This window comes from Bombina bombina, chromosome 8 (genome assembly GCF_027579735.1).
Source record: "Bombina bombina isolate aBomBom1 chromosome 8, aBomBom1.pri, whole genome shotgun sequence".
Taxonomy (NCBI): domain Eukaryota; kingdom Metazoa; phylum Chordata; class Amphibia; order Anura; family Bombinatoridae; genus Bombina; species Bombina bombina.
The window spans coordinates 194025438-194052947 of NC_069506.1; the positions used below are offsets into that span (position 1 = coordinate 194025438).

The 27510-nt window shown below is 39.7% G+C and overlaps 1 protein-coding gene across 2 annotated transcripts in view; it reads right to left on the reverse strand.

The window, feature by feature from the left end:
• The window catches only part of LOC128638698 (AP-2 complex subunit alpha-1), a 112230-nt gene extending 108192 nt beyond the window's left edge, over positions 1 to 4038 (reverse strand). For both annotated transcript variants that reach the window (XM_053690820.1, XM_053690819.1), the window contains exons 1-2: positions 3709 to 4038; positions 582 to 650 (exon numbers count right to left, since the gene is read on the reverse strand). In XM_053690820.1, coding sequence (XP_053546795.1) covers positions 582 to 650; positions 3709 to 3775 — 136 coding nt within the window. In that variant the 5' untranslated portion in view covers positions 3776 to 4038. The remainder of the gene's footprint in view (positions 1 to 581; positions 651 to 3708) is intronic.
• Between the last annotated feature and the right edge of the window lie 23472 nt (positions 4039 to 27510).

The window sequence follows — 27510 nt, forward strand, 5'->3', positions numbered from 1 at the left end:
TAAATTAAATACTATGACGAGAACTAAAAATTAAAAAAAAAAAAAAAAAAAAAAAAAGGTACAATCATCATTTATGCAGTTTGCTTTTGCTTCAAAATACCTCTGAAAACTCTGCTTGTCTCACATTCCCCAGATAGTCTGAAAATCAAATAAAGTACCTAAATATGTTTCAGATTATCAGAGTTGGCCACAAACTACACAGTGATTGTGTAACTCCGTGAACACGCTTATTTATAGCTAGCCCTAACTGGCCACAATTAAAGGAGATAAGTTAAACATACCCGAGGTTTTCAAGTGCATTACTATTGTTAGTAAAAAAACAAAAATAAACATAAATTGTAAGAAACTAACAGTTTTAAATGTTCATATCGTGCATAACTTTTGCCACTTTAGTGCTTGTTGATATCAACTATGAAATATATACAGATTATATATATATATATATATATACATACATATATACACACACACATATATACATATATATATATATATATACACACACATGCAATTTTGTAATGTTTAAGAGAAAAAGAAAAAAGCAAAATACATCAAATATAACAACTGGAGAAAATACATACCCTTAAACTTTGATCTGATATTGGCCAGCTCCTTGTTAATTCTTTTAATTTCAGCCTCTTTACTTTTACCTGAAAAAGATTAAAAACTATAATATACAAATATTTTTTGATCCACTACAAATGAACAAGACAAATCTTTAGCCTTGTATAAAAATAAATACCCTATTCTTTTAAGGAAGTACTGGTATCACAGTAATAATACTTTCTCTCCCTACACACACTCAAAGCTCAGACACTGCACCCATCTACATATGCAACATGATAATTGCTCCACACTCACATCATCTCCCATACTCCCTATATGTACAGCGAGCATCTCTATCTCCAGACTTGCACCTATAACCCTTCCAGCACCAGGCTTCTGAATTCGGATGTATCTCACATTTTGGTAAATATGCTCAGAACATAAAATAGCACTAGTGTTGAAGAATCAAAAAACGTAAGAAGTCTCCACAGATTTGTCAAACCTTGCAATAGACAAGCATTGTAAATCAACAAATTTGTTCTCTACATACTCATGAATCAGGTCTAGTGAATGGAATGTGTGTATATAGATGGCAAAAGCTCATCTCTCTACAACAGCAGGCTTTTCTCTATAACCCAACAGCCTAGAATTATTAAGAATATAAAGAACGAATCTGTTAAAAAAAAAAATTATCCTTTTCTCATTAGGTTCCTTGAATTCTTTGTGGTTATATATTAGCTACAGGATCCTATTCTATCCATTAAAAAAAAAAAATATGTCTGGTTCACACAATATACACGATGAGTCAGACATTATCTTATCAGTTCCAAAGTTACCCTTAGAAGGTTTTTCAATAACTAGCCAGTTCTGTGAATTATTAGGCCAGGGGCTAACCCCCCCCCCCTTCCCTTATACACAAAGTAAAAAAAAAAAAAAAACAATAGGAAATTATTCAGTTAGTCTCTCATTCCTCACTAATCTCACCAGTCTTTCTAGTCTATTTAATTCACTTTGGCATACTGTTCTATTTTTTAGTAAATTTGTGTTGGCTTTAGTGAATAGGCTTTATAGAGCAACAAAGTTTTAAAAGGATGTTAGTGAATCTTCCTTACTGTGTGCGTGTATGAAAAAATAAACATGTTGCTTTCTGTTTAGAAATCCTGTAAGGATATGTATTGGGAAATACATTCTGTCACAATGTGTAAGGAGAGTGCAGTTTTACTTAGTAACTCTCTTTCCAGAAACACTCACACTCAGAGACAGTCTTACATTCTTTCTTCACAATCACTCTTTACCTCTCCACACAAACACCTACACAAAAGCATTTTGCTCTCCACATACTGTCTCTCTTTCCCTCCACACAAACACTTGGATTTGAGCTCTAATGGTGTGACAGAAGGGCTGCAAGACCTTGGTTGTCTGAGCGGAGGCAGAGATGCAGCTGGGAGGAACCACAAGACCAGGTACCCAATTTGTTCAGATTATTTCAATTATGACTCTCTAGGACACCCACAGCAACAAGCTGTCACCATACACACAGTGTCAGGTTGTCATCACACACACACACATGTAGGGAATAAGCTTGAAACTTTGTGTGTTCATAACCTGTCAACATGCACACACACACACAATATCAGGCTCTCACAGAACACATAAATGTATAGATTCAGGCAGACAACGCATATACACACACACATTCACATTGTCAGCCTGTCACCCCCTATACACACATTCACATGGTCAGCCTGTCACCCCCTATACACACATTCACATGGGCAGCTTGTCACCCCCTATACACACATTGACAGGCTGTCAACACCTACACACACATTGAAAGGCTGTCACCCCCTATACACACACACATTGACAGGCTGTCACCCCCTATACACACACACATTGACAGGCTGTCACCCCCTATACACACACACATTGACAGGCTGTCACCCCCTATACACACACACATTGACAGGCTGTCACTCCCTATACACACACATTGACAGGCTGTCACCCCCTATACACACACATTGACAGGCTGTCACCCCCTATACACACACATTGACAGGCTGTCACCCCCTATACACACACATTGACAGGCTGTCACCCCCTATACACACACATTGACAGGCTGTCACCCCCTATACACACACATTGACAGGCTGTCACCCCCTATACACACACATTGACAGGCTGTCACCCCCTATACACACACATTGACAGGCTGTCACCCCCTATACACACACATTGACAGGCTGTCACCCCCTATACACACACATTGACAGGCTGTCACCCCCTATACACACACATTGACAGGCTGTCACCCCCTATACACACATACACATTGACAGGCTGTCACCACCTACACACACACACACACATTGACAGGCTGTCACCACCTACACACACACACACACTGACAGGCTGTCACCCCCTATACACACATTGACAGGCTGTCACCACCTACACACACACATTGACAGGCTGTCACCACCTACACACACACACATTGAATGGCTGTCACTACCTACACACGCACATTGACAGGCTGTCACCACCTATACGCACATTGACAGGCTGTCACCACCTATACGCACATTGACAGGCTGTCACCACCTACACACACACACACACACTGACAGGCTGTCACCCCCTATACACACATTGACAGGCTGTCACCACCTACACACACACATTGACAGGCTGTCACCACCTACACACACACATTGAATGGCTGTCACTACCTACACACGCACATTGACAGGCTGTCACCACCTATACGCACATTGAGAGGCTGTCACTACCTATACGCACATTCACATTGGGAGGCTGTCACTACCTATACGCACATTCACATTGACAGGCTGTCACTACAAACATAGAGACATACAGTGTCAGGCTATCACCGCATATGTACATATTCACAGTGTCAGGGTGTAACTTCAATCATACAGACCCAGAGTGTCAAACTGTCTCACAATCTGATACGTTCTCTCCTTACCCAGATACCATGTATACTAAAAAGTGACAAATTGTCAACATACATCCCTCTCTGTGTTACTCTCTCACCATACACACAGTGACAGCAGGCCGCAGCAGGGCGGTGACAAGTTAAACCATCTGTCAAACCCGGCAAGAGGCCTTAGATTATAACATCTGGATACTCACAATTCCTGATGTCAGAGATGAACACCGCAAGCCCTCGCATCCCGTCTCCCTTTGATACGGCCGGCATTTTTCCTGCTGTGCGCTCACTTTTCAAGCCAACCAGATAAGCTTGGGCGAGGCAGGGTGACTAGGAAGGCAGGAGGAATGGGGCGGGAGCAGCGACAACGGCGAAAGATGAATACACAAGATGGCCAAAATTGTTTAAGCACTAGAATATGCAAAACAAGATAGATTTAAAAAAAAATGTATTTATTAAATGCGACCCAAGAGATGTAAGAGAGAAAACTGCAGGAAATCCGCTGCGGGCACTGGTCCCGCCCATAAGTTGCTCCTATTGGCTGTCCATGGTAATAGGAATAGATCATTGGCGGAACCACTAGTCAATCCCTATAAGAAAATAGGGGAGGAGCGAAATAATGTGTAGAGGGAAATGACGTCCATTTTCACAACCAGAATAGTAGCAAAAGCCAACGAAGGGTGAATTCATGCCAATATCCTATTGGTTAGTTGTGTTCAAGTCCATGCCTTTGATTGGCTAACATTTTACTCCGAAGGAGGAGATTTTGCTACGTACCTCCCTTATCTAATATTGCTTGCAGTTAACGGTCCTCGTATAACCTCTTGTGGTACACGCGTATTCTGTCATTTTTTAGTGGTGCAGGTTGAGTGTAATTACATGAAGTATTATTGGTACCAAACTAGGGTCCCTTATTGCATTTTTGCATGCATGGTCACGGTTAACCCTTTCACTGCCGTAAATGTCAGCCCATTAATATATGCTCTTTAGAAAGCAAAAATAAAATTCACATTTAGAGGCGCGAGTGATTTGGTCACTGGTAAATACAAATTAAAAAAAAAACATCTACTTATGTAGATTACTAAATTTAATAAAATCTGGAGCTCTCTGATCAATACCTATTTTTTTCCTCCACAGAAAAGCAGTTAAAAGAACATAAACGTCAAAAAAAAACAAATGCAAATGGGTGCATTTCAGTTCAAAATAGAAACATTTTTTCCTTACTCGACATGGGTTAGCAAAAAACAAAATGTATGCTTACCTGATAAATTTATTTCTTTGTTGACACGGTGAGTCCACGGAATCATCAATTACTGTTGGGAATATCACTCCTGGCCAGCAGGAGGAGGCAAAGAGCACCACAGCAAAGCTGTAAAGTATCACCTACCTTCTCACAAACCCCCAGTCATTCAACCGAAGGAAAAGGAGAGAAAGGAAGCAACACAAGGTTCAGATGTGCCAGAGGTTGAAATAAACCGAAACTGTCTGAAAAAACATGGATGGCCGTGGTCTCACCGTGTCAAGAAATAAATACATTTATCAGATAAGCATACATTTTGTTTTCTTTCTTATGACACGGTAAGTCCACGGAATAATCAATTACTGTTGGGAATCAATACCCAAGCCAGAGGACACAGATGATACGGGACTCGGGAGGGCAGAACAGGTAACCAAAACCGAAGGCCCCCCTGCTTGAAGAACCTTTCTCCCAAAAGAAACCTCAGCTGAGGCAAAAGTATCAAATTTATAGAATTTAGAAAAAGTGTGCAAAGAAGACCAAGTCGCAGCCTTACAGATCTGTGCTACAGAAGCCTCATTCTTGAAGACCCAAGAGGAAGACACCGCCCTGGTGGAATGAGCTGTAATTCTCTCAGGAGGCTGCTGTCCAGCAGTCTCATAAGCCATATTAATAATACTTCTCAACCAGAGAGAGAGAGAAGTGACCGCAGCTTTCTGGCCTTTACGCTTACCAAAAAAACAAACAAACATGGCAGAGGACTGAGGAAAGTTCTTCGTAGCCTGGAGATAGAATTTAAGAGCACACACAACGTCTAGGTTGTGCAACCAACGTTCTTTATGAGAAGAAGGATTAGGACAGAGAGAAGGAACAACAATTTCCTGATTATTTCTGTCCGAAACAACCTTAGGAAGAAAATCAAACTTAGCACGGAGTACTGCCTTATCTGCAAGAAATATGAGATAAGGAGAATCACACTGTAAAGCGGAGAGTTCAGAAACTCTCCGAGCAGAAGAAATAACAACCAGAAACAAAACTTTCCAAGATAACCTAATATCTATGGAATGCATAGGCTCAAATGGAGCCTGTTTAAAACTCTAAGAACCAAAGTAAGGCTCCAAGGTGGAGCTACTGATTTCAACACAGGCCTGATTCTGACCAGAGCCTGACAAAAGGATTGGACATCCGGCACGTCCGCCAGATGCTTGCAACAGAATAGATAAAGCAGAAATCTGACCTTTAAGGGTACTGACAGATAACCCCTTCTCAAGGCCTTCCTGGAGAAAAGACAAGATCCTTGGGATCCTAACCTTACTCCAAGAATATCCTTTAGACTCACACCAATAAAGATTTTTACGCCATATCTTATGGTAAATGTTTCTAGTGACAGGCTTACAAGCCTGAATCATGGTCTCAATGACCGACTCAGAAAATCCACGCTTAGCTCAAATCAAGCGTTTAATATCCAAGCAGTCAGCTTCAGAGAAACTAGGTTTGGATGACGGAAGGGCCTCTGAAGAAGAAGGTCCTTCCTCAGCAGAAGTCTCCACGGAGGTAGAGATGACATTTCTACTAGATCCGCATACCAGATCCTGCGAGGCCACGCAGGAGCTATGAGAATCACTGATGCTCTCTCCTGCTTGATCCGAGCGATGACTCACAGAAGTAGAGCAAACGGAGGAAATAGATATGCCAACCTGAAATTCCAAGGAACTGCCAGAGAATCTATCAGAAAAGCTCGAGGATGTCTCGACCTCGAGCCGTACTTGGGAGCTTGGAGTTCTGATGAGACGCCATCAGATCCAATTGCGGTAATCCCCATTTGGTTGTTAACCTGAAGAACACATTTCCGGATGGAGTTCCCACTCCCCGGAGTGGAAGATCTGTCTGCTCAGAAAATCCGCTTCCCAATTGTGCACTCCTGGAATTGTGAGCCTCCGCCCACTGGATGATCCATGCCACCTCCTTCATGGTTAAGGAACTCTGAGTTCCTCCCTAGTGGTTTATATAAACCATTGAGATGAAAGAGACCGATTGGAACCAAGCTAAGGACGACTGAAGCCGAGCCATCAGAGCATTGATAATCGCTCTCACTATAAGATGTTAAAGAGGAGCAGACACTTTTGAGTACATAATCCCTGCGCCTTAAACAATACCTAAATTGCTTCCCAGCCCAGGAGGTAGGCGTCCGTGGTCACATCATCCAGGAAAGTCTCTAGAAGCACGCGCTCCAAGATAGATTCTCCTGAAAAAATTTATAGAGTACAGTAAAGGGAAGGATATCCATGGTTAATCATCAGGCCAATTCCCTCCAAACATAGAGTCACTGAAAAGTGAAGGAAAATTAACTGAAGCAAGATCTCAACCTACTGGTTGCAAATGGCTAATTACCGTACCACAAGAGCTTTGCTGTTGACCGGATCAAGTACTGCAGGGAAAGCAAAAGGAATAAATAATTGATTATCTGAACTCTGTTAACAATCTTCTCATAGATAGAGAATCTATTAGGGTCTCCAATAATCACTCTTGCAGATGGAACAAGGGAACTCCAGATAATGTCCAATCCATGGGGAAGTAGATTGAACAAAAACTCTTGGAGAGTTTCCTCGGAGCAAGGATGACACTTGAACCATATATTGTGAAATAAACCAAGAACTAAAGTCTAGGATGCTGAAAACTCAGAAACTTGAGAAGATTCCCAATCAAGGGAAAAATAACACCTTCAGGTCTATGTCCAATATAAACAGGCCCCTTAAAACAAAGGAGAAAAGATACTACTTTGAAGGGTCAGAATCTGAGTTACTTGATGAAAGTACCAAGATCCTGTTCCCAAACTGGGACTGGAACTATCACTCTAAGAGAGGAAGATCCTGAACCCCGTTCAAGGAATGCCTCTCATCATACCTGGATTGCAGATACTCTATAAAAAGAAATCTGCCCCTAGAAGGAAAACTGAGATTAGACTCCAAAAGACATAACTGACCCTGCAGAAAGAAGAAAAGGAAACTTCCTTTTAGTCTTACTCCCTTGACGTGAAGTAGAAAAAAACCTTTTTGTACCCTTAAAGTCAGAGAATAATTCTGCTAGACCAAGTCTAAACAAGGTCTCATCCTCAAAAGGAGACGCCCGGAGCCTGTGTTTGGAGGAACCATAGGATTTGCACCTGCAACTGCAGAACTAAAAAGGCTATGCTATATAACGCTGCTTTAGGCAAGGATATATGTAGGACATGCATTATGAAGAGTACATAGCCACAGCTGGATTTGACCTCTTGCCTTTCAACTTTCAAAGCAGCAAGTTCAACACTAAGCCATCATGGGAAACCATCCACAAAATCACAGGTAGGCTACTCAGCTGAACGAGAATTCAGCTACAATGCCCGGCAGCTAGTACAGCAAGTCCAGCTTCTTATCCATGGATTCGGAAAGTATCTACATCTTAATGGGGACAGCAACAGGAAAACCATTAAAGGACGGGAGACAGGGAAAAAGGTAACCCTAGCTGCTCCTACACCTGAGAAATTTTACGCAAAATGTTTTCACAAAGGAAGGAACATCATAAAGATGATCAGGTTTACAAAACTTCCAAGGGTTGACAACGACAGGGGTATCAATGTGTCCAAATAGCTAAAACCTCTACTAACAGTACAAGAGGTGCAAGCATACATCTGAAGAGAATGACTTCAGCATTCAATGAAGGCATTACACTGACCAGTGAACGTCAGAGTTACCTGTGTCATCCAAGAAGCTCTAACCTCTCTACACGAGGTGAGTGAGCATAAATCAGAAGGAAATCACTTCAGCATCAGATGAAGGAATTATACTGTCCAAATCTGAAATTTCACCCTGAGAAACTACCAGCGAATCCTCCTCACCAGACTCAGGAGAAAGAGCTACCTGTGTATGCAGCAGAAACCTTACTATCTGAAAATATAAATGTCCTCTTGCATTTTTCCTGTAGATAAAAAAACAGACAAAGCCGCAGATACTGCAGAGTGTACCCGAGCTGCAATTCTGTAGGCAAATATACTCCTCCAGGAGATTGAGAGGAACCGCAGTGCACTGCATGTGACGCCATAGAGGCTTGGGACATTTAAGGAGAAAACTGTGGCATTGCCTGAAACAGCATCATCCTGGGAGACATAAGGCTCATAGGGCACCATCTATCTGTTGCTACACATTCAGCACAGAAAAAAACAGAGGTTTTAATCTGTCTTAAAAAATAATAAGAGGCGAGAGGCTCCAACAATCTAAAGATTAATTCTAAATAGGAGGGAAAGATGTACAGAACAGCAATCTGTTCTTCCAAGCCAACAAACATATGAACCAAGGAAAGATTTTAGTTCCAAAATCCTGCCAAATGACTTAGAATAAAAGAAGGTATTTAATGACCCTTACCTATAGAATGTAACAGGGACATAGCTCTTAAAAAGGAAAAAAACAAAACGTTTCCCTGAGTACTGATAATCAAAACAACCCTGTTTATTAACAAAGTATGAATACAAACATGTCTAGAGACCGTGTTATTTAAATATTTGAAAATTTAAACCCATTGTGATATAAGTCACACTCTGGTATTGAAATTCAGTACAGAGCAGCCTAATAACGCCGCTCCACTCTCAAAGATCATCTATAGCCGGAGAGCGAGGAGGAGTAAAATTCTCAACAGCATTCCCCTAAAATGGTGCCGCTCCGCTTCACTAAGAAGGAGGTGGGGCCACAAACGCATGGGGAAGAGGGCGCACATTGAATCGCGCTTATTCGTGTTGAAAAATCCCCCTCAGGTCTATGCTTCAGAGACCTAACAAAATAAACATACCGGCCATTGAGCTGTTTGAACAGCTACCGCTCCGCTTACACTTAGCAGAAGAAAACAGGCATATTAGTCCCATAGTAATGGTGCCTAGAGAAGCGTGCTCTCCTGAACGGCACCCAGCAATAAAACACACTTTATTTTCCTCAATAAGCCTCTAGCAATTTAAAACAATACTGAGCCCGCAATAGAGGTTTAACTCCTTCCTGCTTTGAAGGAAATTCACCCCTAGTCTCCATAACACATGCCAAACAGTGCCTGCTCTCTGCCAAAAAAAACCTTACCCCTGAAGGATTTTGTGTCCCAAATGAATAGCAGGGAGCCTTAACCCCATCAGTGCCAGCTTCCTAGCCCCAGAAGACCATAAAGGCACTTACCTGTAGCCTGACCGTCTGGCAGGAGGACGACATACCTGGTGTGAGAGGATGGCACTCCTCACAGAGACCTGTGGAAAAAAAGAATGAACAGAGTAAGCCTACTCTGGTATTCTGACATAGGGCAGCAATCTGTTAGGAAAATGCAGTGAGGCCCACCTCACAAGTTCCCAACTACTTAAAAGCTACCACAGCCATCCTAAAGAGACTAACGTGGAGTACAGCTATACCCAAATTGTGATGGAAGATCAAAGCAATCCTGCCCTGGCTTCAAAACAAAAAAATCTTGATAGAAGAATCTTTTATCAGACACCAGACAAAGAGAATGACTGGGGTTTGTGGGAAGGGAAGTGATACTTAACAGCTTTGCTGTGGTGCTCTTTTCCTCCTTCTGCTGTCCAGGAGTGATATTACCAACAGTAATTGATGATTCCGTGGACTCACCGTGTCATAAGAAAGAAATGCTTCTAGTAAAAGTTATCACTGTTCCGGTAATTTTCTTTTTAGTGTTCATGGAGCATGTATAAAAATGCATTAAAAATTTGCACTTTCATTAGAGCAAAATGTACCATCCTTGCAGATTGACACTGTTCGCAAGTAGTGAACCTGTACCTCCACAATCGCCACTTGCTGCATTGCACAAAGTGGTTTCTCGTGCAATGCCGCCCCCTGCTATGGCGCAACCACTAGTTGTAGTGATAGAGCTGACAGTCACCTTGACCGAGTGTACAGGTGATTGATCTTGTCACCTCTGAGGTGGCTGAGAGGGAAAAAAGTAATTTCTGCTTCTTAAAGGGATAGTAAACTCCAAATTAAACTTTCATGATTCAGATAGGGCATGCAATTTTAAACAACTTTTTAATTTACTTTTATCATCATATTTGCTTTGTTCCCTTGGTATTCTTAGTTGAAAGCTAAACCTAGGTAGGCCCATATGCTAATTTCTAAGCGATTGAAGCCCGCCTTTTATCCGAATACATTCAACAGTTTTTCGCAGCTAGAGGGTGTTCGTTCATGTGTTTCATATAAATAACATTGTGCTCATGCATTTGGAGTTATTTAAGAGTCAGCACTAATTGCCTGAAATGCAAGTCTGTCAAAAGATCTGAGATAAGGAGACATTCTGCAGAAGCTTAGATACAAGGTAATTACAGAGGTAAAAATTGTATTAAAAATAAAATTGCATTAAATTGTTGGTTATGCAAAAGTGGGTAAATGGATAATAAAGGGATTATCTATCTTTTTAAACAATAACATTTTTGGTGTTTACTATCCTTTTACATGTGTGGCAGGGACATGCTCCATATAGCCCAAAAAGTTGCTTCATAAATCTAGCCTATAGTGATGGCTGAGTTTCTGTAATTGGTCACAAATATGAAACTTTCATTGCTGTATTTAATAAATGAAGGTTCAAGAGATATAGAGTTGTAATCAAAATTATTTAACCCCCATTAGAAATCAGATTTGTTGTCAAAATGTAAAAACTTTCAGCTGTTTGCAATGAACAAATCAAACAAAAGCAATTGAAATAGCTCAACACAAAGAATGCTTCAAGTGGTTTCCCCAAATTCAACAGAAAATGCAACTTTTAATGAATTCCACAGTCTCAAAATTATTCAGCCCCTTGAATAGAATCCCTCACAACAGCACAAATATGCAAAACAGGTGTTTTCTCAAGCACACCTGATGCAACTAATCAAGGGCTTCATTAGATGCACCAGGTGTGCTTTAGCTAGAACACATGAAATACCTGAACTGGTTAGGGGTTTTGGTCATATTTGACTGCATGTTAGAAATATGGCTAAGGCAAAAGAATGGTCCAAAAAGATAAGAGAACATTGCCCTTCACAAACAAGGAACAGGATAAAAAAGATAGCAAAGGCACTGAATGTTCCTAAAAACATTGTTGGAAGCATAGTTCACAAGTTCAAAGTTAAAGGAACAGTGGTTACACTACCTGCATGGGGCAGAAAAAGGAAGCTATCAATGGCTGCAACCAGATTTCTGAGAAGGCAGGTTGAGAAAAACCCTTGAGTTAATTCAAAAGACCTGCAGCAAGACTTGGTGGCAACAGGCACTGAGGTATCAGTTTGCACAGTAAGGTGTGTACTAAACGCTGACGTTTTCCATGACAGAACTCCAAGATAAACACCACTACTGACCCAAAAGCACAAGAAAAGTCAACTCCAGTATGCTCAAAATCATATAAATAAGCCACAGAAGTTTTGGGATTCTGTTCTGTGGAGTGATGAAACAAAACTTGAACTTTGTGACCTGATGGATCAGTGGTATATCTGGAGGAAGAAGAATGAAGCATACACTAAAAAGAACACTCTGCCTACAGTTAAAGTGTCAGTAAACCTAAAAAATAATGTTATATAATTCTGCACATAGTGCAGAATTATATAACATTATATTAGTGTTATCGTTATAAAACTTAATATTCCCTTTGAATTTTTTTAAAATATGGCTGTTTTTCAGACCCGCTCTCTGTGCTCTTCTGAGCGGGTCTGTTTTTATTACACAGCGCTTCGGGCCAGCTGTATAGTCACAGCCCGGCCCGATCATGCCATAATACTAAGTGCAGCTTGCTCCTGCTGTCAGACAGAGGAGGAGCGAGCTACACTGTGTATAATGGCGCGGTCAGGCCGGGCTGTGACTATACAGCTGGCCCGATGCGCTGTGTAATAAAAACAGACCCGCTCAGAAGAGCACAGAGAGCGGGTCTGAAAAACAGCCATATTTTAAAAAAATTCAAAGGGAATATTAAGTTTTATAACGATAATACTAATATAATGTTATATAATTCTGCACTATGTGCAGAATTATATAACATTATTTTTTAGGTTTACTGGCTCTTTAAGCATGGTGGTGGCTCGGTGATCCTCTGGCACTGGAAACCTGCAGTGTGTGGAAGGCAAGATGGATTGATTGAAGTATCAGGAAATCCTAGGAGAAAACGTCATGCTGTCTGTGAGAAAGCTGAAGCTTGGGCATCATTGGACCTTCCAACAGGACAATAATCCCAAGCATACCTAAAATTCCACCAAGGCTTGGTTCCAGAAGAAGTCCTGGAAGAATCTACAGTTGCCATCAAAGTCACCTGACTTGAACCCATAGAAAATTTCTGGTGGGATTTGAAGAAGGCGGTTGCAGCACGCAAACCCAAGAATATTACTGAACTGTAGGCCATTGCACATGAGGAATGGGCTAAGATTCCTCATGAACGCTGCCAGAAGCTGGTGTCTCACTATGCATCTTGTTTGCAGCAGGTCATAACAGCAAAAGGGTGCTCTACTAAGTACTAAAGATGCTTGCCATGAAGGGGTTGAATCATTTTGAGACTGCGGAATTCATTAAAAGTTGCATTTTCAGTTGAATGTGAGGAAACCACTTGAAGCATTAGTTGTGTTGAGCTATTTCAATTGCTTTTGTTTGATTTGTTCATTACAAACAGCTGAAAGACTGTACATTTTGACAATAAACCTGATTTGCAATGGGGGTTGAATCATTTTGATTACAACTGTAAGTTCCCCATGTACATTAAAAGCTGTCAGTGCAAGGGCATAAGCACACAGTAAAAGTTGTCACTGAAACGGATTACTTTTACTAGAAACATGTTTGCTAATACATTTATATTGTAAAAAAAATAATCTTTTCAAAATTGAAATGCGTTTGTGTGTAGGACAGTTTTCATGTTTGTGTTCCTTTGAATTTAAGGGCAAGAAATCCAACTTTCTAATTTCTATTATCAAATTTTCTTGGTACCTTTTTGTTGAAAAGCAGGGACAACAGCTCAGGAGCGTGCACGTGTCTTGAGCAATACATGGCAGCAGTTTAGCAAGAATGTTATCCATATGCAAGAGCACTAGATGGCAGCACTATTTCCTGCCATGTAGCGCTCCGGACACCTACAAATTTGATAACAGAAGTAAAAAGGAAAATGTAAAATTGTATGTTCTGTTTGAATTACAAAATAATTTTTTAGGGTTTATATCCCTTTAACGGAAACATACTTGGATTTAGCTGGCAATTTTTTAAAAAAATGTTTTTATATCTTTTATTTTGAAGTATAATTTGTACAATCATGGTCAAGACAAAAAAGACAGCATACATTAAGGTATACATAAAGCACACATACTTAATAAAGTGCAAATAAAATAAACGTTTATTTTAGCACGTGAAAATCCATGGAGGATAAATAACAAAAAGGAAAATACCTATACATTTTTTTTATTTTTTTCCCGTACACCTGTGGTATATGCAAATTTTTACAATAAACTACAGCAACATTCTAACAAATCCTTACACTTATGAATATATATCCACAGATGCAATTCTAAAATAATAAAATAAAAATAAAAGTGAAAATGTCTGCCTTCCTTTCCACCCCCCATCCTCATCTGTCCCTTGTTTATTTCCCCTCTCCTTTCTTGTTTACCTATTAGCATCTTAAACTAAGGGTTGAACGATTTCAGCTCTTCATACTTCTTTAAAATGAAAAGAACAACACAAAACAAAACAGAGCTGCCCCACCCTGACCCTTCTTCTGTCACAGCTCCCCTTACTCTATATGCTTACTTGTAAAGATTTAATTAGAGAGCCAGGATAGAGGAAAGACAAGAGATTGAAAAATCTCAGTTTTATGAAAAAGGGAAGTGAGTGCAAACTATATTGACAGACGCCTAGATTTAGAGTTTGGCGGTAGCCATCAAAACCAGCGTTAGAGGCTCCTAACGCTGGTTTTTACCGCCCGCTGGTATTTAGAGTCGTGTAGGTAAGGGTCTAACGCTCACTTTGCAGCCACGACTTTTCCATACCGCAGATCCCCTTACGTCATTTGCGTATCCTATCTTTTCAATGGGATCTTTCTAACGCCGGTATTTAGAGTCGTGGCTGAAGTGAGCGTTAGAAATCTAACGACAAAACTCCAGCCGCAGAAAAAAGCCAGGAGTTAAGAGCTTTCTGGGCTAACGCCGGTTCATAAAGCTCTTAACTACTGTGCACTAAAGTACACTAACACCCATAAACTACCTATGTACCCCTAAACCGAGGCCCCCCCACATCGCCGCCACTCTATTAACATTTTTTAACCCCTAATCTGCCGACCGCACACCGCCGCCACCTACGTTATCCCTATGTACCCCTAATCTGCTGCCCCTAATACCGCCGACACCTACATAATATTTATTAACAAAATACTTCCACACAGGTGAAAAGGTTCCAGAAGTAAATGGATCAAGATAGAAAGTTTTTTAATATTTATTAACCCCTAATCTGCCGCCCCAACGTCGCCTCCACCTACCTACACTTATTAACCCCTAATCTGCCGACTGGACCTCACCGCTACTATAATAAATGTATTAACCCCTAATCCGCCTCACTCCCACCTCAATAACCCTATAATAAATAGTATTAACCCCTAATCTTCCCTCCCTAACATCGCCGCCACCTAACTTCAAGCATTAACCCCTATTCTGCCGACCGGACCTCACCGCTACTCTAATAAATTTTTTAACCCCTAAAGCTAATTCTAACCCTAACACCCCCCTAAGTTAAATATAATTTTTATCTAACTAAATAAATGAACTCTTATTAAATAAATTATTCCTATTTAAAGCTAAATACTTACCTGTAAAATAAACCCTAATATATCTACAATATAAATTATAATTATATTGTAGCTATCTTAGGATTTATATTTATTTTACAGGCAACTTTGTATTTATTTTAACCAGGTACAATAGCTATTAAATAGTTAATAACTATTTAATAGCTACCTAGTTAAAATAATTACAAAATTACCTGTAAAATAAATCCTAACCTAAGCTACAATTAAACCTAACACTACACTATCAATAAATTAATTAAATAAAATACCTACAATTATCTACAATTAAACCTAACACTACACTATCAATAAATTAATTAAATACAATACCTACAAATAAATACAATTAAATAAACTAACTAAAGTACAAAAATAAAAAAGAACTAAGTTACAAAAAATAAAAAAATATTTACAAACATTAGAAAAATATTACAACAATTTTAAACTAATTACACCTACTCTAAGCCCCCTAATAAAATAACAAAGCCCCCCAAAATAAAAAAAAATGCCCTACCCTATTCTAAAATTAAAATAGACGCGGAACATCCATCTTCACCGACGACTTCCCGGCGAATGACGGTTCCTTTAAGGGACGTCATCCAAGATGGTGTCCCTCGAATTCTATCAGCCAATCGGAATTAAGGTAGGAAAATTCTGATTGGCTGATGGAATCAGCCAATCAGATTCAAGTTCAATCCGATTGGCTGTTCCGATCAGCCAATAGAATGCGAGCTCAATCTGATTGGCTGATCGGATCAGCCAATCGGATTGAACTTGAATCTGATTGGCTGATTCCATCAGCCAATCAGAATTTTCCTACCTTAATTCCGATTGGCTGATAGAATCCTATCAGCCAATCGGAATTCGAGGGACGCCATCTTGGATGACGTCCCTTAAAGGAACCATCATTCGCGGGAAGTCGTCAGTGAAGATGGATGTTCCGCGTCGGCGGGATGACCATGGATCCGGAAGAAAGAAGATTGAAGATGCCGCTTGATAGAAGACTTCAGCCCGATCATGGACCTCTTCAGCTCCCGCTTGGATCAAGACTTCAGTCGGATTATGGACATCTTCAGCCCCCCGCTTGGGCTTCGATCAAGACATCGGAGGCTCTTCTGGATCGATCGGTGAACCCGGCGTGGTGAAGACAAGGTAGGGAGATCTTCAGGGGCTTAGTGTTAGGTTTATTTAAGGGGGGGTTTGGGTTAGATTAGGGGTATGTGGGTGGTGGGTTGTAATGTTGGGGGGGGTATTGTATGTTTTTTTTTTACAGGCAAAAGAGCTGAATTCTTTGGGGCATGCCCCGCAAAGGGCCCTTTTCAGGGCTGGTAAGGTAAAAGAGCTTTTCTATTTTAATTTTAGAATAGGGTAGGGCATTTTTTTATTTTGGGGGTCTTTGTTATTTTATTAGGGGGCTTAGAGTAGGTGTAATTAGTTTAAAATTGTTGTAATATTTTTCTAATGTTTGTAAATATTTTTTTATTTTTTGTAACTTAGTTCATTTTTATTTTTTGTACTTTAGTTAGTTTATTTCATTGTATTTATTTTTAGGTATTGTATTTAATTAATTTATTGATAGTGTAGTGTTAGGTTTAATTGTAGATAATTGTAGGTATTTTATTTAATTAATTTATTGATATTGTAGTGTTGGTTTAATTGTAACTTAGGTTAGGATTTAGTTTACAGGTAATTTTGTAATTATTTTAACTAGGTAACTATTAAATAGTTATTAACTATTTAATAGCTATTGTACCTGGTTAAAATAATTACAAAGTTGCCTGTAAAATAAATATTAATCCTAAAATAGCTACAATATAATTATAATTTATATTGTAGCTATATTAGGGTTTATTTTACAGGTAAGTATTTAGTTTTAAATAGGAATAATTTATTTAATAAGAGTTAATTTATTTCGTTAGATTTAAATTATATTTAACTTAGGGGGGTGTTAGGGTTCGGGTTAGAGTTAGCTTTAGGGGTTAATACATTTATTATAGTAGCGGGCAGGTCCGGCAGATTAGGGGTTAATTATTGTAGGTAGGTGGAGGCGACGTTGGGGGCGGCATATTAGGGGTTAATAAATATAATATAGGGGTCGGCGGTGTTAGGGGCAGCAGATTAGGGGTACATAGGTATAATGTAGGTTGCGGCGGTGTACGGAGCGGCAGATTAGGGGTCAAAAAAAATATGCAGGTGTCAGCGATAGCGGGGGCGGCAGATTAGGGGTTAATAAGTGTAAGGTTAGGGGTGTTTAGACTCGGGGTACATGTTAGAGTGTTAGGTGCAGACTTAGGAAGTGTTTCCCCATAGGAAACAATGGGGCTGCGTTAGGAGCTTAACGCTGCTTTTTTGCAGGTGTTTTTTTTCAGCTCAAACTGCCCCATTGTTTCCTATGGGGGAATCGTGCACGAGCACGTTTTTGAAGCTGGCCGCGTCCATAAGCACCGCTGGTATCGAGAGTTGCAGTGCGGGAAATATGCCTCTACGCTCCCTTTTTGGAGCCTAACGCACTGAAAACGCAGCAATTCTGTGAACTCTAAATACCAGCGGTATTTAAAAGGTGCAGGGGAAAAAAGCATGCGTTAGCTACGCGGGTCGTTACCGATAAAACTCTAAATCTAGCCGAGAGTGTTTTGTAAGATCACCTCTGAGCATTTAGCAAAGAAAGTTTGGATTTTTTTGTCTGTAGTGATAAGCTATTAAATTGTTCAAACATTATTTGCGCGTGTACTGATTTTATGAATTCTGATACAGTTGGTGCATTTTTCTCTTTCCAGCTCTTTAATATTAAATTACGTCCTATGACAATACTGGTGTTGACTAAATTTGTGTGTTGCCTTATTTTGGAAGTGTATAAAAAAAAAAATAATGATACGCTTCCAAACTAATTTTTTCCTTTGAGATTTTATTTAACCAAAATACAATTTTTTCCAAAAAAGATTAATATTTGGACAGAGCCAGAAGCAATGTAGTATATCTGCCTCTGTCGAACAGCATCTAGAACAGTTTATTAAACCTCTATCTGACCATTTAGAAAGTTTTTTTTAGTAATATATACCATATTCAGTATTTTAATGAGGAAGAAATCAGAACATCTCTAACCCAGAAAATACTGTCTATTTATATATTAATATAAATATATGCCTTTCCCCACCCCAGATAAATTTAGCACAAATCCTATTGAATGCCTTTATGTCTTTTCTAAGGATGAATAACGAAAGATTTTGCATAATATATATGAGTCTTAATAAATGTAATTTTAGCAGAAAGAGATATCGGAAATTGGCTCCATCTTTGTAGCTTTGGGACAATTTCTGAGAAGAACTTAGCATAATTGAGATTGTACCATTTATTGGTATTCTTGTGTAGGTAAATTCCTAAGTACTTGATAGTCTACCTCCTTAAACGGGTGATGAAAATAACTAGTATTTTTATGGATCCAAAGAATTTCCAACTTACTGAAATTAATCTTGTATCCAGAGAAAGAGCTAAAAAGCTCAGACACTATGTGCTGCAGGTAGGGATGGGATGTTTTGCAACATTCTAAAAATGAAACAAATTTTAACAAATTAGTTCGTTCGAATCGAATTTCAAATGTTTACATAACATTCGATTTTTGAAAGTTCGGTTTCGAATTTTATGATTACATTCGAAAAAGTAAATTTCTGCTTACCTGATAAATTAATTTCTTCTATGATACGACGAGTCCACGGATTCATCCTTTACTTGTGGGATATTATCCTCCTGCTAACAGGAAGTGGCAAAGAGCACCACAGCAGAGCTGTCTATATAGCTCCTCCCTTAACTCCACCCCCCAGTCATTCGACCGAAGGTACAGGAAGAAAAAGGAGAAACTAAAAGGTGCAGAGGTGACTGAAGTTTCAAATAAAAAAAATATGATCTGTCTTAAATTGACAGGGCGGGCTGTGGACTCGTCGTATCATAGAAGAAATTAATTTATCAGGTAAGCATAAATTTAATTTTCTTCTATAAGGTACGACTAGTCCACGGATTCATCCTTTACTTGTGGGATACAATACCAAAGCTACAGGACACGGTTGAACGGGAGGGACAAGACAGATGGCTAAACAGAAGGCACCACTGCTTGAAGAACTTTTCTCCCAAAAATAGCCTCCGAAGAAGCAAAAGTATCAAATTTGTAAAATTTGGAAAAGGTATGAAGCGAAGACCAAGTCGCAGCCTTACAAATCTGTTCAACAGAAGCATCATTTTTAAAAGCCCATGAGGAAGCCACCGCTCTAGTAGAGTGAGCTGTAATTCTTTCAGGAGGCTGCTGTCCAGCAGTCTCGTATGCCAAACGGATGATGCTTTTCAGCCAAAAAGAAAGAGAAGTAGCCTCTACATCTTCCAGAATAGACAACAAACAGAGAAGATGTTTGACGGAAATCTTTGGTCGCTTGCAAGTAAAACTTCAAAGCACGAACCACGTCCAAGTTGTGCAACAGACGCTCCTTCTTAGAGGAAGGATTAGGACACAGAGAAGGAACAACAATTTCCTGATTAATATTCTTATTAGTAACAACCTTAGGAAGGAATCCAGGTTTGGTACGCAAAACCACCTTATCAGCATGGAAAACAAGATAAGACGAGTCGCATTGCAATGCAGATAGTTCAGAAACTCTTCGAGCCGAAGAGATAGCAACTAAAAACAGAACTTTCCAAGATAGAAGCTTAATATCTATGGAATGCATAGGTTCAAACAGAACCCCTTGAAGAACTTTAAGAACTAAATTCAAACTCCATGGCGGAGCAACAGGTTTAAACACAGGCTTGATTCTAACTAAAGTCTGACAGAACGACTGAACGTCTGGAATATCTGCCAGACGCTTGTGCAGTAAAATTGATAAAGCAGATATCTGTCTCTTTAGGGAACTAGCTGATAGCCCCTTCTCCAATCCTTCTTGGAGAAAGGACAAAATCCTAGGAATCCTGATCTTACTCCATGAGTAGCCTTTGGATTCGCACCAATAAAGATATTTATGCAATATCTTATGATACATTTTCCTAGTGACAGGCTTTCGAGCCTGAATCAAGGTATCTATGACCGACTCAGAGAATACCCACTTGGATAAAATCAAGCGTTCAATCTCCAGGCAGTCAGCCGCAGAGAAACTAGATTTGGATGCTGGAACGGACCTTGAATGAGAAGGTCCTGTCTCAGTGGCAGAGTCCATGGTGGTAGAGATGACATGTCCACCAGGTCTGAATACCAAGTCCTGCGTGGCCACGCAGGTGCTATCAAAATCACTGAAGCTCTCTCCTGTTTGATTCTGGCAATCAGACGAGGAAGGAGAGGAAATGGTGGAAACACATAAGCCAGGTTGAACGACCAAGGTACTGCTAGAGCATCTATCAGTATTGCTTGAGGATCCCTTGATCTGGACCCGTAACAAGGAAGTTTGGCATTCTGACGAGATGCCATCAGATCCAATTCCGGTGTGCCCCATTGATGAATCAATTGTGCAAACACCTCCGGATGGAGTTCCCACTCCCCCGGATGGAAAGTCTGACGACTTAGAAAATCTGCTTCCCAGTTCTCCACTCCTGGGATATAGATTGCTGATAGATGGCAAGAGTGAGTCTCTGCCCATCGAATTATTTTGGAATCCTCTATCATCGCTAGAGAACTCTTTGTTCCCCTCTGATGATTGATATATGCTACAGTCGTGATATTATCCGACTGGAATCTTATGAATCTGGCCAAAGCCAGCTGAGGCCACGCCTGAAGCGCATTGAATATCTCTCTCAGTTCTAGAATATTTATCGGGAGGAGAGCCTCCTCCTGAGTCCACACACCCTGTGCTTTCAGGGAATTCCAGACTGCACCCCAGCCCAATAGGCTGGCGTCCGTCATCACTATGACCCATGATGGCCTGCGGAAACACATTCCCTGGGACAGATGATCCTGTGACAACCACCAAATAAGAGAGTCTCTGGTCTCTTGATCCAGATTTATCTGAGGAGATAAATTTGCATAATTCCCATTCCACTGATTGAGCATGCATAGTTGCAGTGGTCTGAGATGCAAGCGAGCAAACGGAACTATGTCCATTGCCGCTACCATTAGTCCGATTACCTCCATACACTGAGCCACGGACGGCCGAGGAATGGAATGAAGAGCTCTGCAGGTGGTTAAAATCTTTATTTCCTGACCTCTGTCAGAAAATTTTTCATGTCTACCGAATCAGAGTTCCCAGGAATGGAACTCTTGTGAGGGGGATAAGTGAACTCTTTTTTACGTTCACCTTCCACCCGTGAGATCTTAGAAAAGCCAACACGATGTCCGTGTGAGATTTGGCTAGTTGGTAAGTTGACGCCTGAATTAAGATATCGTCCAGATAAGTCACCACTGCTATGCCCCGCGGCCTTAGAACCACCAGAAGGGACCCTAGCACCTTTGTGAAAATTCTGGGAGCTGTAGCCAACCCGAAGGGAAGAGCCACAAACTGGTAATGCTTGTCCAGAAAGGTGAACCTGAGGAACTGGTGATGATCTTTGTGGATAGGGATGTGCAGATAAACATCCTTTAAATCCACGGTGGTCATATATTGACCCTCCTGGATCATTGGTAAAATAGTCCGAATGGTCTCCATCTTGAAGGATGGGACTCTGAGGAATTTGTTTAGGATCTTGAGATCTAAAATTGGTCTGAAGGTTCCCTCTTTTTTGGGAACCACAAACAGATTGGAGTAAAACCCCTGCCCCTGTTCTGTTTTTGGAACTGGGCAGATTACTCCCATGGTATAAAGGTCTTCTACACAGCGTAAGAACGCCTCTCTTTTTGTCTGGTTTACAGACAATCGAGAAAGATGGAATCTCCCCCTTGGAGGAGAATCTTTGAAGTCTAGAAGATACCCCTGGGTCACGATTTCTAAAGCCCAGGAGTCCTGAACGTCTCTTTCCCAAGCCTGAGCAAAGAGAGAAAGTCTGCCCCCCTACTAGATCCGGTCCCGGATCGGGGGCTGCCCCTTCATGCTGTCTTGGTGGCAGCAGCGGGCTTCTTGGCCTGTTTACCTTTGTTCCAAGTCTGGTTAGGCCTCCAGACTGACTTGGATTGAGCAAAATTCCCCTCCTACTTTGCAGCAGGGGAGGAGGTAGAGGGACCACCTTTGAAGTTTCGAAAGGAACGAAAATTATTTTGTTTGGTCCTCATCTTATTTGTCTTATCCTGAGCAAGGGCATGGTCTTTTCCTCCAGTGATGTCTGAAATGATCTCTTTCAGTTCAGGCCCGAATAGGGTCTTACCCTTGAAAGGGATGGCTAAAAGCTTAGATTTTGATGACACGTCAGCAGACCAGGACTTAAGCCATAACGCTCTATGCGCTAAAATGGCAAAATCTGAATTCTTTGCCGCTAATTTAGCCAGTTGAAAAGCAGCATCTGTAATAAAAGAATTAGCTAGCTTGAGAGCCCTAATTCTATCCAGAATATCATCTAATGGGGTCTCAACCTGAAGAGCCTCAAACCAAAACGCAGCTGCAGTAGTTACAGGAACAATGCATGCTATAGGTTGCAGAAGAAAACCCTGATGAATAAATATTTTCTTTAGAAGACCCTCTAATTTTTTATCCATAGGATCTTTGAAAGCACAACTGTCCTCAATAGGTATAGTTGTACGCTTAGCTAGGGTAGAAATAGCTCCCTCAACCTTAGGGACTGTCTGCCACGAATCCCGAATGGTGTCTGATATGGGAAACATTTTCTTAAAAGTAGGAGGGGGAGAAAAGGGAATACCTGGTCTATCCCACTCCTTTGTAACAATGTCCGAAATCCTCTTAGGGACCGGAAAAACATTAGTGTAAGTAGGAACCTCTAGATATCTATCCATTTTACACAATTTCTCTGGTGGAATTACAAGAGGGTCACAATCATCCAGAGTCGCTAAAACCTCCCTGAGTAACAAGCGGAGGTGTTCTAGCTTAAATTTAAAAGCTGTCATATCTGAGTCTGTCTGAGGGAACATCTTTCCTGAATCAGAAATCTCTCCCTCAGACAGCAATTCCCTCACCCCCAACTCAGAACATTGTGAGGGTACATCGGAGATGGCTAATAAAGCATCAGAGGGCTCAGCATTTACTCTCACACCGGACCTACTATGCTTCCCCTGCAACCCAGGCAGCTTAGATAAAAAAAAATTGTGATTTATTTAATTAAATGTCCCTGTGGGTTGATTTATATTGGAGAGACGACTCAGAGAGCTAGAGATAGGATTGTTCAACATAAATCCAATATAAGGACAAAAAATTTGAATGCACCAGTAGCCTATCATTTTTGAGCTGTAATCATACAATTGCACAATTGTGTTTCCAAATAATAGATCATGTACAAAGCCCTAGGCGTGGGGGTAATAGAGAATTGCTTCTTCAGAAACGTGAAGCTTTTTGGATAAATAAATTAAATACATTAGTCCCCAATGGAATGAATAGGGAATTGGATTTGAGTGTATTCCTTTAAGAGATAAAATAATAATAAATTTTGTGAGAAGTTTTTTCTTTTTCTTTTGTCTTTTGAATTCTGTAAATAATATCTTTGCAACTACATCTGTTTAGGTGTTTTTTTAACTTTAAATATATAACAAAAAAGTTTTTAAAAAAAATGTATTATTTTGTATAGGTGTAAACCACTAGAGGTCACTATGTTGTGATTTTTTGTCCTATAAATGGTTAAGTAAAAAAGGTGTGGTTTTACCTGTTTGTAGGTATTTAAGGTGATTATGTGAGATGAATAAGTTATGAACATGAATAAGGGTGGATAGCCCGAAATGTTGTTCTGTTTTCCTGGCTCCCATAATGTGGAAATAAAGACACTTTGATTAAGGATATTGTGGTGTGGCTGCTACTTTTGTGTTATATTAGATAAAACCTCTGTGAGGGTAGTATTCATAACTGCGGCCATATCTTGCAGGGTGAAAGAATTAGATGCACTAGAAGTACTTGGCGTCGCTTGTGCAGGCGTTAATGGTTGTGACACTTGGGGAGAATTAGATGGCATAACCTGATTCCCTTCTGACTGAGAATCATCCTGCAACATACCTTTATCAGCTAAAATCTGTTCTTTGCAATTTAGTGCCCTTTCAGTGCATGAGGAACACATTTTAAGTGGGGGTTCCACAATGGCTTCCAAACACATTGAATATTGGCTTTCCTCAATGTCAGACATGTTAAACAGGCTAGTAATGACCACAAACAGGCTTGAAAACACTTTATTTAGTGAAAAAATAACAATCTTAAAAAATGGTACTGCGCCTTTAAGAGAAAAAAAGCATACACGTTTTGCAAAACTGCTTCAAAATATTCAAATCGTTTCAATTTTGTGATATAAGTATTAAAATTATGCAGCTAAGTTTGCCCCACAAGGAAAGGAACACTTAACGCTTACTGTAAAAACCGGATAGTTAATAAGCTTTTAACTCCGGAAAAAACACCCCCTGCACCTCGCCACAGCCCTGCTGTAGCGCCTACCTGCCCTCAGGAATCTGGAAAACAGGGTTAAAGCTTCGATTTGGCCCAATACTTCCACAAGGGCCCACCGGAGTTGGAGCTTGCTGCTTGCCTTGCAAATACAACTGCGCAACTGAGGCGCGAAAATAGGCCCCGCCCATCTCACTCGATGTCTCTCAGCCCAAATGAACCGCACCAGAGTGGTCTGAAGCTAGCCATGTGGGTTCTTAAACCCAAAAAAGAAGCCAAGTGTACCCTCTCATTAAATCATCAAAAACGTTCCTGATGAATAAATATTTTCTTGCCAAAAAACGTTATCAGCACTCCCAGTTAATAAACGTTTGCCCACAAACATTCAAACTCAGTGTCAACCATTTTTTCTTAGCCCCTATATGCAAGCTTAGTAATACCCCTCTTCTCTTAGGATTACTGCTTACCCTTACCCTCATGGGGATACTGTCAGCCAATTCTGAAATACCACAGTCTTTCCAGAAAAAAATGACTGAACATACCTCACTGCTTATAGCATGAAAAACGTTCCTCACACTGAAGTTTCTTAAGTACTCAGCCATTCTGTGGGAACTGCTCTGGATCTTAGTGACAAATGCTAAGATCATCAGCCTCCAGGCAGAAGTCTTCATCCATCTGTTGCCTGAGAGAAAATAGTACACACCGGTACCATTTAAAATAAAAAAACTCTTGCTTGAAGAAAATAAAAACTAACATTTTATCACCTCTTTCACTTTACCCTTCCTAGTACTTAGAGTAGGCTAGGCAAAGAGAATGACTGGGGGGTGGAGTTAAGGGAGGAGCTATATAGACAGCTCTGCTGTGGTGCTCTTTGCCACTTCCTGTTAGCAGGAGGATAATATCCCACAAGTAAAGGATGAATCCGTGGACTTGTCGTATCTTATAGAAGAAATTTTAGTTTAGAAAAATTTGAATTTATATTTGTAATAGTATTTCTTATGCTTTCTTTAAATGTAATATTCGAATTATGCAATATTCTATATAGAAACATTCAAAATTATATATTTGTATCTATTATGTATCAATTTACTAGATTCCCGCCCTACCACATGAACTATTGAACTTCTGACTAGTATTTGTTAAATAGAATGTTAAATTTGACATTTCAAATGTGGACATTCGATATAATTAGAAACATTCTAATTCGAAAGTGACATTCGAAAACTGTAAATAGCATTCGATTATAGAATTTTTAAGAATATTCGTTCTTATCAACATTCGGATTTATAATTCGAATTTCGGTAATGACATTCGTTCTAACATTCGAATTCGGAAATTTACACATTTGCCCATCCCTAGCTGCAGGTATACTAGGAGATCAATGTGTTATATATCCTATGTTACAATATTATTTAATTCTATCTCAGCAGTAACCTCCAACATGTTATATATTTTTACATAACAGTATTTTTGATTAATGGCATTATGAATATTAATAATCAATCATAAAATTATCGTCAGCAATATCAATTCTGATATGGTAGAATTTGTCAATACACTCCAGTAAAACGTTATATAATCTCTGTAGTGCATTCCAAAATGCTAATGAGATATCTAGAAATTATGACAATAAAGTTATTATGAACATTAATATTTAATCTCTAACTAAATTAATTCCTGAGTTCTGACCAGTTAATCTCTATAAACACGTCAATTATATTTATGTAGCAACTGAACATCACCTATGACCATTTATATCTATCAATTGATCAACACAACTTTAAAATATTAAACAGGCCATAGAGATATTTAGATTAATTACTATTCATTAGATATTGTCTATTATCCCATGAATGGATTAGATATATCTATAAATTAACCTTAACTCAAAATGAATCACTTAACAAATATCTCACATGAATTTTACCAGAACAAATTGTATTTAACCAGCACCACTTACTCCAATACCAAAATATGGACTACTAACTAACCAATGCTTAATTAACAATATAACCAAATCTTTCAACACAAATCTTAACAAATCTCAATAAATCTAATGGAATTTCTAGAAAATATAATTAAGCTATTCGGCCCAAAGTAGTCTTATAATACTTAAATAATCAAACAGAGATTGTTGCACAGTACTACCAATTCAACATATACCAATTAATCTAGCATGAAATAACTTCTTATTAAAGGGACAGTCTACACCAAAAGTTTTCTTATTTAAAAAGATAGATAATCCCTTTATTACCCATTCCCCGTTTTTGCATAACCAACACAGTTATATTAATATACTTTTTACCTCTGTGATTACCTTGTATCTAACCCTTTGCGCACAGCCTCCTTATCTAAGTGCCTTTGACAGACATGCAGTGTAGTCAATCAGTGAAGACTCCTAAATAACTTCACGGGAGTGAGCACAATGTTATCTATATGACACATGTGAACTAGCACAGTCTAACTGTGAAAAACTTTCAAAATGATCTGAGCTAGGAGGCGGTTTTCAACGGTTTAGAAATCAGTTTGAGCCTAGCTAG